General features: G+C 43.4%; 1 protein-coding gene across 1 annotated transcript in view; it reads left to right on the top strand.

Annotated features, from left to right (window-relative positions):
- TMEM255A (transmembrane protein 255A) overlaps positions 1-13,545 on the top strand; it is an 81,318-nt gene that overhangs the window by 43,472 nt on the left and 24,301 nt on the right. The window contains exons 6-8 of the mRNA XM_006893788.1: positions 551-622; positions 1,007-1,101; positions 8,771-8,933. Of these exons, the coding sequence (XP_006893850.1) occupies positions 551-622; positions 1,007-1,101; positions 8,771-8,933 (330 nt within the window). The remainder of the gene's footprint in view (positions 1-550; positions 623-1,006; positions 1,102-8,770; positions 8,934-13,545) is intronic.

Raw genomic sequence — 13,545 nt, 5'->3', positions numbered from 1 at the left:
TCAGGGGAAGCAAAGTCAATGGTGTCCTTAGAACTAGACAAAGGGATGGTCCTACTCCCAAGGCACCACAGCAGATGCCTCCATGATGGCTCTGCCAGCCACTTGCCTCCCTTTTCCATTCCCAACCACAAGTGTACCATCTGCTGAACTATTCTTGGCGTAGAAGGGAGGACTGGAAAGGAGTATGTGGTCAGCCCTTTCGTAGAAGGGCAGTAGAACACTCGGCTGAAGGACTCAATACAGAAAGAAGTGCACGCTGCCTCTGACTTTTCTCTCTAATAAAGCAAAACCAGTTTACAAGCACTCGATTGCATCTGCTGGAGAGAAAGGGAGCGCCTTGAGAATGTGTTGCAGATGAGTCACTATTTTATTTTCAGGTGGGAGGGCATTTTTAAAAATGTTTTGCAAATTCAAGATTCATGAAGTGACATTGCAGTTTTCTGGATTTTGTTGTGGTGGCATTTATGTGTTAATTTGGTGACTGTAAGAATGTGGATAATGACTGCCATAGGTAACCCTCGTCCCCCTAACCCTATTTTTCCTATATAAGGTCATAAGTTCCTCAACCAAAAATTCTCCTTCCGCGAGGGTTATAAGGAACGTTACCCAGGCAGCTAAAGAGGTACAATTGTACTTCAGAGTGCATGCCACGGCCCCTCTGCCTTCCTGCCCTCCTCTTTCCTTCAATTCCCTGATTTTCCCTTTCCCACTCAATTCTCATTTCTTACCATCCATTTGTTCTTCCATCTGCCCCTCCTCCTCTTTACACTCCTCTCTCTTCAGGGGTGGGGCGCTGAGGACCCTGGCTCAGGTTGAACATGAGCCCAATCTCTCAATGATCCAACTTCCACCAGCCCTCAGCCCAACCTCACATCCCTTTCATGGATTGATGTGCTCATTTCACAGCCATCCTTACTGTCTCCATCAGCCATTAACTTGAGCTTCCCGTCGCAGAGGGTTCTGCCATCCCCTGCCTGCTCACCTTCTCCCTGTTGTGTGCCCTCAGGTGAACTGCCCTCACCTCAGCCGGGAATTCTGCACTCCTCGCATCCGCATCCGGGGTAACACCTGCTTCTGCTGCGACCTCTATAACTGTGGCAAGTGAGTGTTGAGCCTCAGTGTTTAATCACAATAGGAACTGGAAGGGCTAGGTGGTAGGGCATCAGGGATCCGTGAAGTAGGAGATACACTGCAGCTAATTCCCATTATCTGGCTCCTGTGTGCCAGGTACTATGCTTTAAAAGATTTTATCCCATTTAATCTTTACCTATCAGGTATGTAGAATGATTATTCCCGTTTTATAGATGAGGAGAGAGGTTCAGAGGAAACAGAGAACTAGCCCTTGGTCACATAGAGCTTGAAAATGGCAGAGGGAAGATCTTTATCTTTTGGGGGGGGTGTTTGTTTTGGAGATGCTGGGGGGTTTAAGTTGTGATTTGGGTAAAAGCTTACAAAGCATATCGGGAATTTTTAGAGACTTAAAATTTTTTAAAGTATTATTAATTTTAACGAAAATTTACAGAGACTTTGGATTTCTGTTCATTCATTGTTGCACTTTTCTTCCTGCCCACCGCTCCCCCCCCCAGTTTGCCCTTCTCTTTGAAAAGTAAAAGAAAAATTCTTTCATTGTTATACAAACCTTTCCCCCTCCCCCCCAAGTGCACTCCACTATGCAGGCTTCGTTCTGGACTCCTGTCATGACAATAATACCTAATCACATATCCCTTTTAAACAGTTCTCTCCCTCATCTGTTTCAATGCAGTCCCAGTCACTTCTTCATGCACATTCTGTCTCACAAAATCAATTACAATACACAGTGTCTGATTGTACACATTGGCCTTCCTTTCACTCATCCCAATTAAGTGTTTATTGTCTATCAATTCTTTTCTACTTCTTCCTTCCCCTCCCTGGAAACAATATTAAATTGATTCTCGCTGTGTGTTAAACCATTCTTTAGATTTTTTTTTAATAATTATGGTCTTATATCATAAGACCTTTTGTGACTGAGTTACTTCACTCACCATAATGTCCTCCAAACTCATTCATATTGTGTAGGGTTTCATGAATTCTACATTGTTTTTCAAAGTTGCAGACTACTCCTTTGTGTGAATGTACCATAGTTTCTCATCCCATGCATTCATTGATGGGCCCTTGGGTTGTTTTATCTCTTTGCAATTGTGAATTCTGAACCCAGCTTGGAGTCCAGGTCCAACAGCACTCAACAGTTATTGAGCCCCTTCTCTGTGCCTGATCCTGCTGTAGACCCCAAAGATTCAGCAATAAAACAAAGCCAAGTAATAGATAAAGCCAAGATAATAGAAAGTTCTTGGGGGGTGTTGGGGGGTGGAGGGCTGTGGGGGGAGGTGCACACGCATGCCCTCATGCATGCATGCAGAGGTATAATTAGAGGCCACATCACAGAGGGCCCATAGGTTGTAGGTGGAACTTTGAACTTGACCCTATAAGCAGCTGGAAGCCATTAAAAAGATCATGATTGGACGATGGCTTGTAGTGCCTGGTGACTGCAGGTATTAGGAGGTTAGCTAGCAGTTTAGGAGGTGGGCTCAACAGGAATGTGCTCACAGGGGATATGGAGCATGGGTAAATACCCCTCCACAAAGGGTGTGTCAGCCCGTGCCTGCCCAAGCATGTAGCTTCTTCACTTTTCCAGTGGAGAGGATAAAGAGGGCCGGGGAGAGAGCGCAGAAGGAAGAAACTGGCAAAAGGGGGCTGAATGGAGCTAGATCCAGAGAGCCACTTCCTTGGTCATATGCTCTACTCTTGGTGTTTGAAGATCAGTTTCTCTGGTTAGAGGATTAAAACCTAACAGGCCAGCCACAGGGAGGAGAAGGGAGGGTGGGAAGAACTCTGGCCAGCCTTTTGCTTACTTTGCTAGCACCATCCTCATCCCTTTAAAAGGTCTGGCCTTGAGGTCAAGAAACTTAAAGACTCAAGTGAGATTTGGAGATTATCTGTGGAGTTCAATTATTCATGTTGCAATAATAACTAACACTTGGATAGGGCTTCCCTCCCTTAGAAGCTGTGATAGAGAGAGAGCTAGCTGTAATTGTTCAGAGTCTATCCTTCCAACAATGATCAAAAGAATGTAAAATAGGTCCCAGGGGAGCTGGGGTTCTTTTGCTATCTTTGTCTCCCCAGATCGATCCCTCCCCTTGGCCTGTCCCTCCCTCTGTTTTTATTAAGTCCTCCGTCTTCTATCTTTTCTTCTTACACCCTCCTCCTTCTCCACCATTCTCCTTCCTCCCCACCCTCCTTTCTCATTCCATCACCACCTGGGGCAGTGCTGGGAGCTGGCCAGGCTAGGACTGAGAGCCATAAAAGGAGCGAGGAGCACCCCCTCCCTCAGGAGGCCCCCTGAAAGGGCAAAGAAGCAATTCCTCTCAGACACACCTTTTCTCTCTGCAATAAATGTGTTCCTGAAAAAGGTTTGAATCAACTAAATCCTACTTTTAAATCCTACTTTTAATTCATATAACTGAGGCCTTAGGTGATTTTTTTTTGTTAAAGTAGAGACTCAAGCCCAATTTTTTTGCCTGTCAAACCTGAACTGACTTTCTTAAAGCAAACTGGCCCAAGAACATGCCTTCATTCTGCCTACATCTCTAGGCCCCAGACCAGGGCCAAGCATGAATGAAACACTGATGAAAAGGGGTGACATTTGTGGCAAAGGGGGAAAAAAGGCACTCCTTTTTTCACCAGGGAGGTAAAATATTGGAGGGGACATCCAAGAGAGGTATGATGAGGACACCACCCCTAAAGATCTTCAAGCCCAGAGATTGTTTTCCTTTGCCTGATACCTGGAGGCTTAACCCTAGCATCTCTCAGCACCCTGTCCAAAGTCTTCGGTGCTGATAATCCAGGGGCAAAGCCACTCAGAAAGGCCCTGCTCTCGCTTTTCATTAGGAAACCATCTTGCCACCTCATAGCACAAAGGCATGGGAGTGGAGAGACCATCATTCCACAGTCGAGGGAGAAGTGTTTCCTTGGCCCAAAGCTTTTTCCAGACAGCCCCCAAAGACTTAGACTCAAGGCCTAAATATAGCTAGCAACAGTCATTCTGAAGTTGGGAGACCTTACTTTTGCCCAGTGTGTATTTGTTTTCCTCACATGAGCCCTATTTTTAATCAATTGCCAGCTCCTCAGGTCCATTTCCTGGAAAGGAGGCCAAGGAGGGGGGGGTAGAGAAAGTGGGAACAAAAACATCAAGCAGTCATTTGTACAGTGCGATGGAAACAGTTTCAACTGTCCCCTCGAACCCACAGACCTCCATTGACGTCAAGGGTGGTGAGGTTTTTAATACTAAACATAGATTATTCCATTTAGCCTTGTGCAGGAAGGTGCCTTTCAAGAGGACTCCTCTCTTCTGGCTGCTGCCTTTTTGTGTTTTGGGTTTTCATCCTTGGAGAGGTCAAGTCAGTATCATTGCATTTTGGTTCAGAACCTCAAGAAAGTGAATGACAGAGGTGGTTTGCTAAGTGGTGAGACAGTAAAAGAAGACAAGCTTCATTCCATTATTTGGCCAACTTTTTGACTGCACTCCTACTGTGTGTCCAGGTAACATGAGCAGTTGTCAGGGCAGGTCCACAGAAGAAAGGGCTGGCAATCTGCTTCTGTAAGATTGTTGTTCTTTATTGCCGTTGAGTCAGTTCCCCATGTGTGACAGAGTAGAACTGTACCATGGGATATTCTTGACTATGGTCTTAACTGAAGCAGATTGCCAAGACTTTTATTTCACAGTATCACTGGGTGAGTTTGGACAGCCAGCCTTTAGGTTAGCAGTCAAGTAAGTTGTAAATCATTTGTGCCGACACAGTTCTATTCTGACACAGATAGGGTCACCACAAGTCAGAGTCTCCTTGAAAGCAATGGGTTTTATGGGGGGTTTTTTGTTTGTTTGCTTGTTTTTGTTATGTGCCAGAAACTAGAAAAATAGGTATCCAAAAGAGATAGTTTGAAGTTTGAATCCACCAATGGCTCCAGGAGAGAAAGATGGGCAATTTCCTTATGTGCTATTTTACAACCTCTGAAAACTCACTAAGGGGTCAGGTATGAGTTGGCTCCGATTTAGCAATGAGTTTGAGTGAGTTTCTTGTGTTGTGTGCCATGGATTTGGAACCCAACTCATAGATGACCCCTCATTGAGGTTTTCAGAGGCAGTAAATCACAAGGGAGGAGATTGCCCATTATTCTCCTGCAGAGCAGCTGGTGGTTTCGAACTGCATGCCTCTGTGATTGCACCACAGGTTCCTACCACTAAGCGACCAGAACTCTGGCAGAGTTTGCCCTTAAGGAACACAATTTATTGACATTTTAGGTTGATACATAGAATATGTGCAGTGAGAGATTTGTGTGCAGCAGCTGCCTATTGCCACAGCCTGTCTACCAAGAGTTAGTAGATGATTCACTCAACATCCTTAGTACCAGCAATCAAGGAATAAAAAGACATGTTACATTGGGAAAATCTGCTGTCAAGGACCTCTCCAAATTATTGAGGAGTAATGATGTCAGTTTGAGGGCTAAGGTGCATCTAACTCAGGCCATGGTGTTTTCAATCTCCTGTTATGCATCTGAAAACTCGACAATGAATAATGATGACAGAAGATGAATTGATGCCTTTGGGCTGTAGTTTTGGAGAAGAGTACTGAATGTCCCATGAACTGCTGGAAGGAAAAACAAATATGTCTTGGAGAGGGTGCAGCCAGAGTGCTCTTTGGAGGCAAGGATGATGAGGCTTTGCCTCACATACTTAAGGCATATTGCTAGGAGGGGCTATTCCCTGAACAGGGCTATCATGCTTGGAAAGAAGAGAGCGTCAGCAAAAGAGAAGAAGACCCTCAATAAAATGAATTGACACAGTGACTCTAACAGTGGGCTCAAGTATATCAGAAGTTATGAGTTTGGCACAATATAGGGCAGGGTTCAAAGCCATTGTTCCCAGGGTTGCTATGAGTCATAGTCAGCTTGACAGCATCTAACAACAACAATATAGGAAGGTAGAAAGATTCTCTGTTGCTTTATTTAAGCCAAGTCAGTGGAGACTGAACCACAAAGGTTTTTCCAGGCTCACCTGGCAAGTTGAGAGGAAGGGAGCAACAGCTTATATTGTGTAATCAATTTCATGATCAATGCACCCCTCAGGCTGTGAACTCAGTTACTCATTCACCAAGTATTGATTGATGATCTTTAACATTTCTGCCACTGTGGCAGACACTGAGGCTGACACAGAAGAAATGTGAGAGATGAACTTGGTTCTCAGAGGTTGCAATCTAGACTGAAATACTTTGGCCCTGATAGTGGCTTCAGCACCCAGCACTAAGTACGTGCTCAATAAATACTAGATTAAATGAATGGCTCAATGGTTGTCATCCACCAAATATCAAACTAAAAGGAATAGGTTGTTTGAGGCTGTGGATGTCCAGGAGGAAAGTTTATGAAGGGTACTGACTTCCTTGAATAAGGCCCTAGAAAAGGCGGCGTAGAGCAGTGGAAGATGTTGGGACAGGCAGAGAACAGAGGCCAGACCCTTCTTTTCAGGGAAGAAATGTTTAGAATCAGCTCCAGGCATGGCCAGCGCTTGAGGCTTCTGAGGAGCTGAGCCTGGCTGGTGCATGTACATTCCATTTGGGGACCAGACTCTTGTAAACCTTGAATGCCAGATTAAGGGATTTAGACTTTTTATTGAAGGTAATGAGGAGCAAGTGGGTTTTGATTAAAGACGTGATACAGAGAAGTCATATATGAAGATTAATCTGGAAGTAATAGGATCTGGCAAAAGGGTATTGCAGGCATGGGAGGCTTAAGGTGTTGAAGGTAGCAATGATGAGAATGCAACAGATGGAATGTGTGAGGAAGAGCTTTGCTGACAGAACCAAAGGGAATACAAGCCACTTCATTTTTGCAGAACCTTGAACCATACCCAAGTATTAAACTTTCTTATTCTTCATGGTTCAGTTAAAAGCACTTTCTAAATTAGCTATTGTATTCATTCAAACTGAAACTCAATGTATATTCTCTAAAACTACTAAATATGTTTAAACTGACCCCTGACCCACCCCCATGTTGTGGTTTGTGCCTTTAAGAACAGGATTCAGGAGGCTCAACCATATTACCAAGAGGCTGGCTCTTTGAGGATGGACAGTCTCTTATTGTGCAGGAGTCCTAGAGTGATGCAAATAAGTGGTTAATGTGCTTGGCTGCTCATGCTAAGACTGAAAGTTCAACTCCACTTAGGAGTGCTTCTAATAAAAATATTACATTAGAAAAATCAATTGTTAAAAGCCCTATAGAGCACATGTGTACCCTGGCATGTGTGGGTTCGCCACACATTGAATCAAGTTGACAGCAACTAAGAGTTTTTCTTGTCACATGCTGGGGTGCCAATTTCAGGCATTCTGCCATTAAATCCTTCAATCTCAGAGAGGTTAAGAAAGATGCTCGGAATAACACAGCAACTAAGTGACAGAGCCAGAGTTCAAAGGCAGTCCAGAGTCTGCTTTGCTATACTAGCATTTTGTATGTACTAGTGGCCCACCTTTAATGTGAGCTCTGGCAGGGTAATCAGTAGGGAGTTGTGCTGCTAACACAAAGGCAGTTCCTCTCTTATGGTTCAAATCCACTGGTGGCTCCAAAGGAGAAAGATTGACAATCTCTTCCAGTGCAATTTACAACCTCTGGCCAGTCAGTTCTGACTTGACTATTTCTGAGGTCTCAGTGTATTCTTAAGTTGTTATGTCCTGTGTGTGAGTTGGAACTGACTCATAGTTGACCCTCCAGTGGGTTTTTAGATGCTGTAAATAAGTAGTACAGGAGGAGACTGCCCATCTTTCTCCCATGGAGTAGCTGGTAGATTCCAACTGCATACCTTTGGGTTCATTCACAGTGCAGCTCCTTACCACTCAAACACTAGAGGTCCTTCCTCAGTGTATTAGGAGATAGCGAACCAAAACCCAAACTCCTTTCAGTAGAGTTGATTCCAATTCACGACCCTTTAAGACAGGGTAGAAATGCCCGATCGAATTTCCAAGATTGCTGATGTCTACAGAAGCAGACTTTGTTCTTCTCTTTTTCCTCCTTCTTTTGGAGCAAAGAGACACTGAAGCCTTGCAAGCCTAAATTCAGATTCCAGTTCTACAATTTATAACTTAGGAAGGTTTCTTCGCTCCTCTCTCCTTCAGCCTCTTCAACCGGTGAATGGGAACCATGAGAGTATGTATAATAGAACCTTCTACAACAAAGGAAATACTGTACCATTTGTTCTGTCTGGTACAGTAGCCACCTAGCCACAGGTGGTTGGTAATTGAGTGCAAAACATGTAGCTGGTAAGACTGGAGAACTAACTGTTTAAATTGGCTTTCATCTTAATTGATTTAAAAGTCAAGAGGCACATGTGGCTGCTGGCTGCCATCTTGGATCGCACAGATCCAGTGAACCCACCTGTGTGAGATGATTAGTGCAGTGCCTGGCACATTCAAACCCCAACCCCCTGCCGATGAGTCAATTGTCAATAATGCTATCTGGGATTTGTGTCATTGCTGGTGACAAGGGTTTCTCTGACAGGTAAATGTGGGGTTTGGGTTTTTCTAAACAACAGTCCTACCTTGCATTACTAGAGTATCTTGCTCCTTCATCGTGCTCATGGATGTGATGTCTATTATGATAGTTCTCCACCTGCTTGCCTGTCTTTTTGCTGAGCCCTAGGGGGCCAGCCTGCTCTCTGGAGACTGACTGTGGTGTCCTCCTCCCTATCTAGCCGAGTGGAGATCACTGGTGGGTACTATGAATACATCGATGTCAGCAGCTGCCAGGACATCATCCACCTCTACCACCTGCTCTGGTCCGCCACCATCCTCAACATTGTTGGCCTGTTTCTGGGCATCATCACTGCAGCAGTGCTCGGAGGCTTCAAGGACATGGTAAGGCGGAGAAGAAATTCTTGTTCTATGGGGGCTCCTATTGTGGGTGTGGGGTGCTGAGGCTCAGTGCTTGAGGGCACTGGGGAGAAAAGCAGAAGCATTTTCCTCAACAACATAGCTGCCTTCCAAATATCTTCCCCCCCTCCCCATTCCAAATATCTCTATTTAAAAGAGCCATGTAATATCATCAGTCTGCAAATATTTCTTGTTGATATGAGTTTTCTGCTTTCTTGAGGCAAAATCTCCAGACAGGGTTGGGAGGGTTGAAAGTAATGTTGTCAATTCAGCTATTATCACACTGGTTATAAACATGGCCTTCCAGGCTTTTTTACCTTAACCCTTCCCTCTCATAGACACTTTCAGAAACATGTGGAGGTAATCCCACACCTATAGATAATAGAGAGAGAAGAAAAGTGAGAGAGGTTTTGTAGCTACAAATTAAATTAATGGTCTCCTCCTCCCCAGGAATTCCATCACAGGTGTCCTCGTCCCCTACCCTCACCCCCCATGCAAGAGCATCTGGGCTCTTTTCATTTTTAACTTGGGCCAGCCCAAGGCTAAGCTGCATGCAACATCTTGCCTTTAATCTCAGCCTCCCTATATTACCTTTTCTTTTTTCCAGATCTTGTGTTTCAGTATGTATGGGGCACATCCATCACAGGTCAGCACCTCGTAGGTGTTCTTTAACAAGGCGTCTTCCTTCCTTTGCTTTTAAAAGATTTCAGGTCCAGAACAAATGATGCTGAGTGACATAAACCAGGCACCACAGGACAAGACTACTGATGCAAAAAGCTAAGATTTACATTCAGATAGAATTAGTTTTGAGGAGTTAACAGGGATGGGAAGAGAGGGAGGGGGAGAAAAAAAAATACATAGATAAGTTGAACAAAAGAGAAAGGCAACACATAATAAGGAGTAGATCAGACTCTGAAATTTATGAATTAGATTAGCCCTGATGTAATTAATGCTATAAGACAAAATGCCTATTAATGAGTGCCATAGTTTTCACCTTACTTGTTATGCATCAAAGGGTTGTACAATGATTAAGGATAACAGAAGAAGAATTGATGCCTTACAGTTGGGTGCTGGAGGAGAGTCTTAAACATGCCATGGACTGGCAAGAAAACAAATAGGTCTGTCTTGGAGAGGGGGAAACTAAGTCTCTCCTCGGAGGCAAGGATTTTGAAGCTCGGTCCCACATACTTTGAGCATGTTGCCAGGAAGGACCCATCCTTGGAGCAGGACATCATGGCTGAAAGGGTGGAGGGACAGTGCAGGAGAGGAAGGAGACCAAGGAGACATGACCATAGAATGCAACAGGAGAGGCTGGGCTGGATTATTAAAGGGCTATTAGTGAAAATCAAACACCTCCCCCACACACAAAAAAAAACCCAACTAATGAAATTTGAAAAACTTCTGTCAAAACTCAAAAAAATCACTGCTATCAAGTTGGAATGCTCTCATAAATGACTCTCCCATGGTTTTCAGAGGCTGTAAATCACATGAGAGGAGAATGTCCTTTTCCTGGAAGAGTAGCTTGTGGAGTTGAACTGCCAGAGAAGCATCACCTTTGGCTTAGCAGTACAACTCTACAGACTATGCCACTAGAGCTTCTGGCAGTTCAGCTGATTTTGTCATTTTGATCATTGTTATTATATAAGATGCTTGCACTAACAGAAGCCAGGTGATGTGTATATATGGGAACTCACAGTACTATTTTTGTTTTTATGTTGGTTTGCATACAATCATTCACATCCATTGTATTTCCTTCAAGTATATCATGTTTCATACAATAATTAATATATATTGTGTTTTATGTAATTAAATATTATTAATAAAAAAAGGAAGAAGACCCTGATTGAGCTAAATTGACTCAGTGACTGAGATACTACGGGTGAGTGGATCAGAGTCAGTGAGACTGGCTCAAGATAGGACAGGATTCAGAGCTATTGTGCATAGGGTCTCTCTGAGTCACAGGTAACTCCATAGCATATAACAACAACAAGAAGCATTTAGTCTCTAGGTTAATAAACCTTTAAATGTGGAAGGAAATCTTCAGAGCACTGGTTCTTGATAAGGTTTCACATCCCTTTCTACAAAGATGGTACTAAAAGCGAAGAAAGAAGCCCCTGCCCCTCCCAAAATTGAAGCCAAAGCAAAAGCGTTAAAAGTCAAGAAGGTATCTACAGCCAAAAAAATTATCCACACATCACTCACTTTCCCATGGCCTAAGATTCTGAGACTCCAAAGGCTACCCAAATACCCCTGAAAGAGCTCCCCTCTGGAGAAACAAGTTTGACCACTATACCATCTTCAAATTTCCCCTGACCACTGAGTCAGCCATGAAGAAGATAGACGATAACAACACACTTGTGTTCATTGTGGATGTCAAGGCCAACAAGTACCAAATCAAACAAGCTGTAAAGAGGCTATGTGGCATTGATGTGGCCAAAGTCAATACCTTGATCAGCCCTGATGGAAAGAAGAAGGCCTATGTTGGACTTGCTCTTGACTATGTTTGGGAAGTTGCCAACAAAACTGGGATCATCTCAACTGAGTCTACTTGGCTAATTCTAAATAGAAATATTTTTTACTAAAAAAAGGAAAAGGGAAAAAAGGGTTCACCTAAGCGAACAGGTTGAGGTACTTGAATAAGCAAAACAGAAATTTGTTGTTTTTCTTCTTTTTTTTATTAAATTTTATTAGTTTTAATGAACATTTACAGAGATTTTGGGTTTTCATTCATTCATTGTTGCACTGTTTTCTCCACCCTCCTCCCCAGTTCGTTCTTCTTCCCCTGCCCCCGAATGTCTGTTTTAATTGTCCAATTGCCACAGTGCTTGTCAAAGCCAGTTCTGATTAATCTCCTTTGTCAGTGTGTCCCTGTCACTGCTCCCTGAGAGAGACTTCACCCTGATTCATAAGGAAAAGGGGATGGCGTATTCTCTTAGCTACTTCTTGCTGAAAAGGGATGCTGTGGGTTTCAGGATGAATGTCTTCTCTCACTACTCTAAAGGGCCCCCTTGGCAGTAGGAAACACATAGACTATTATGGAGATTGATTTTGGAATTTAGATGCACTGTTATCAATTGTGCTTATCCGTACATGTTCATATCCTTGAAGATGTATCATGGAGGTGTTGCAGCCTAGAAGATACAAATTTAACTAACAAGTTAAAAGTGCATGAGTCAAAAATTGAAAAGCAATAATATTCTGAGTAGAGGTTCTAATAGTGGCACAAATCAAGTTACAGAGGTAAGGTGGTTCCATTGCCATGTTTTTCTTCTTAAGTGCCCAAGGTAATTCAGAGTAGAGTTCCACTGCTTTAAAGGACTGCTCCACATCTGTCTAGGAAACAAAACCTCTTTATGAGTTAGAACCAACTCATAGCTAACCGTCTAGCTGGTTTTCAGAGGCTGTCAATCCTAAGGGAGGAGATTGTCCACCTTTCTCCCTTGGATTGGCTTGAATTAGAACTGCCTGCTTTTGAATTGGCAGCACAACTCTTTATGCACTAAGCCACCAAAGCTCCCTGTTGAAGATGTTATTGTTACATGCTTAGAGTTGGAACCATAATAGAAAATGAAAGTTGAGGTAGGACAAAAGAAATGAAGAAAACCTCTGCATGTGGGGCAGCAAGTCCCCAACAGGACTGGATTGCTTGGAAAGATTGAGTATTCCTGCTGGTGACCTGAAGTTAAGAAAAATCATTCCCCCTGTGCCTCAAGTTTCTCCCTCTCATACATGCATTTCTTATTCCCACTCTGAATCATTAACTTACTTTTTTTTTAATATGGTGTTAGGTAGGGGTTCACCTTCATTCTTCTCTATGTGGCTATTCAGTTGTCCCAGAAATTTGTTGAAGAGATTGGTTTCCTAAAAGCTCAAGGATTAAGGAATGGGGGAAGCATCAGCATAGGTGGGTTCTTCCAAACAAAACCAGTTGCCTTTGAGTTGATAATCCTGTTGGACAAAGTAGAAATGTCCCCATAGAGCTCCCAAGGCTGTAAATCTTGACAGAAGCAGAGATTTTGACACATCTTTCTCCCATCAAGTGGCTGGTAGAGTTGAACGGGTATCCCTGAAAGCTCCAGTCTTGGGGAAGTTGAGGAGAGGGAATAGGGGAAGGGTGTTGAGGGTTCTCAGGGTTGTTCCTAGAACTTTAAGGCTAGGGGGCCACATCATACCTGATCTACTAATGGAGAAGAGACTATTTGGTGAGTACTCAAGTTCCTGCAGGGAACCCCTCCCATTTTGGTGAACCCAAAGTTCAATGGTTCAAACCCACCAGCCACACTCAGGAGAAATGAAGATTCTGCTTCTGTAAAGATTTACAGCCTCTGAAACCCTATGAAGGTACAGTTACATACTGTCCTGTAGGGTCACTATGAGCCAGTACCCACTGGACAACAGTGGGTAGTTGAAGTCAAGGTGCTAAGACTTCAACCACTTTCAGTTATTTACCTTAAGGTAAACATTGTCCTTTGCCTCCTGGCCTCTTCCAAAATGCATATTTTGTGCTTAAAAAAACAAACACAAATATGCTACAGAGATGTTAACACCTGAAGTTATTTTTTCTTTTTTTTTCTTTTTCTATATTTTATTAATTTTC

The sequence above is a fragment of the Elephantulus edwardii genome, unplaced genomic scaffold (assembly GCF_000299155.1).
Source record: "Elephantulus edwardii isolate Elephantulus edwardi_28Jun2011 unplaced genomic scaffold, EleEdw1.0 scaffold00131, whole genome shotgun sequence".
Taxonomy (NCBI): domain Eukaryota; kingdom Metazoa; phylum Chordata; class Mammalia; order Macroscelidea; family Macroscelididae; genus Elephantulus; species Elephantulus edwardii.
The sequence above is the reverse complement of the archived record's forward strand: the minus strand, read 5'-3'. Positions and strand labels throughout refer to the sequence as shown.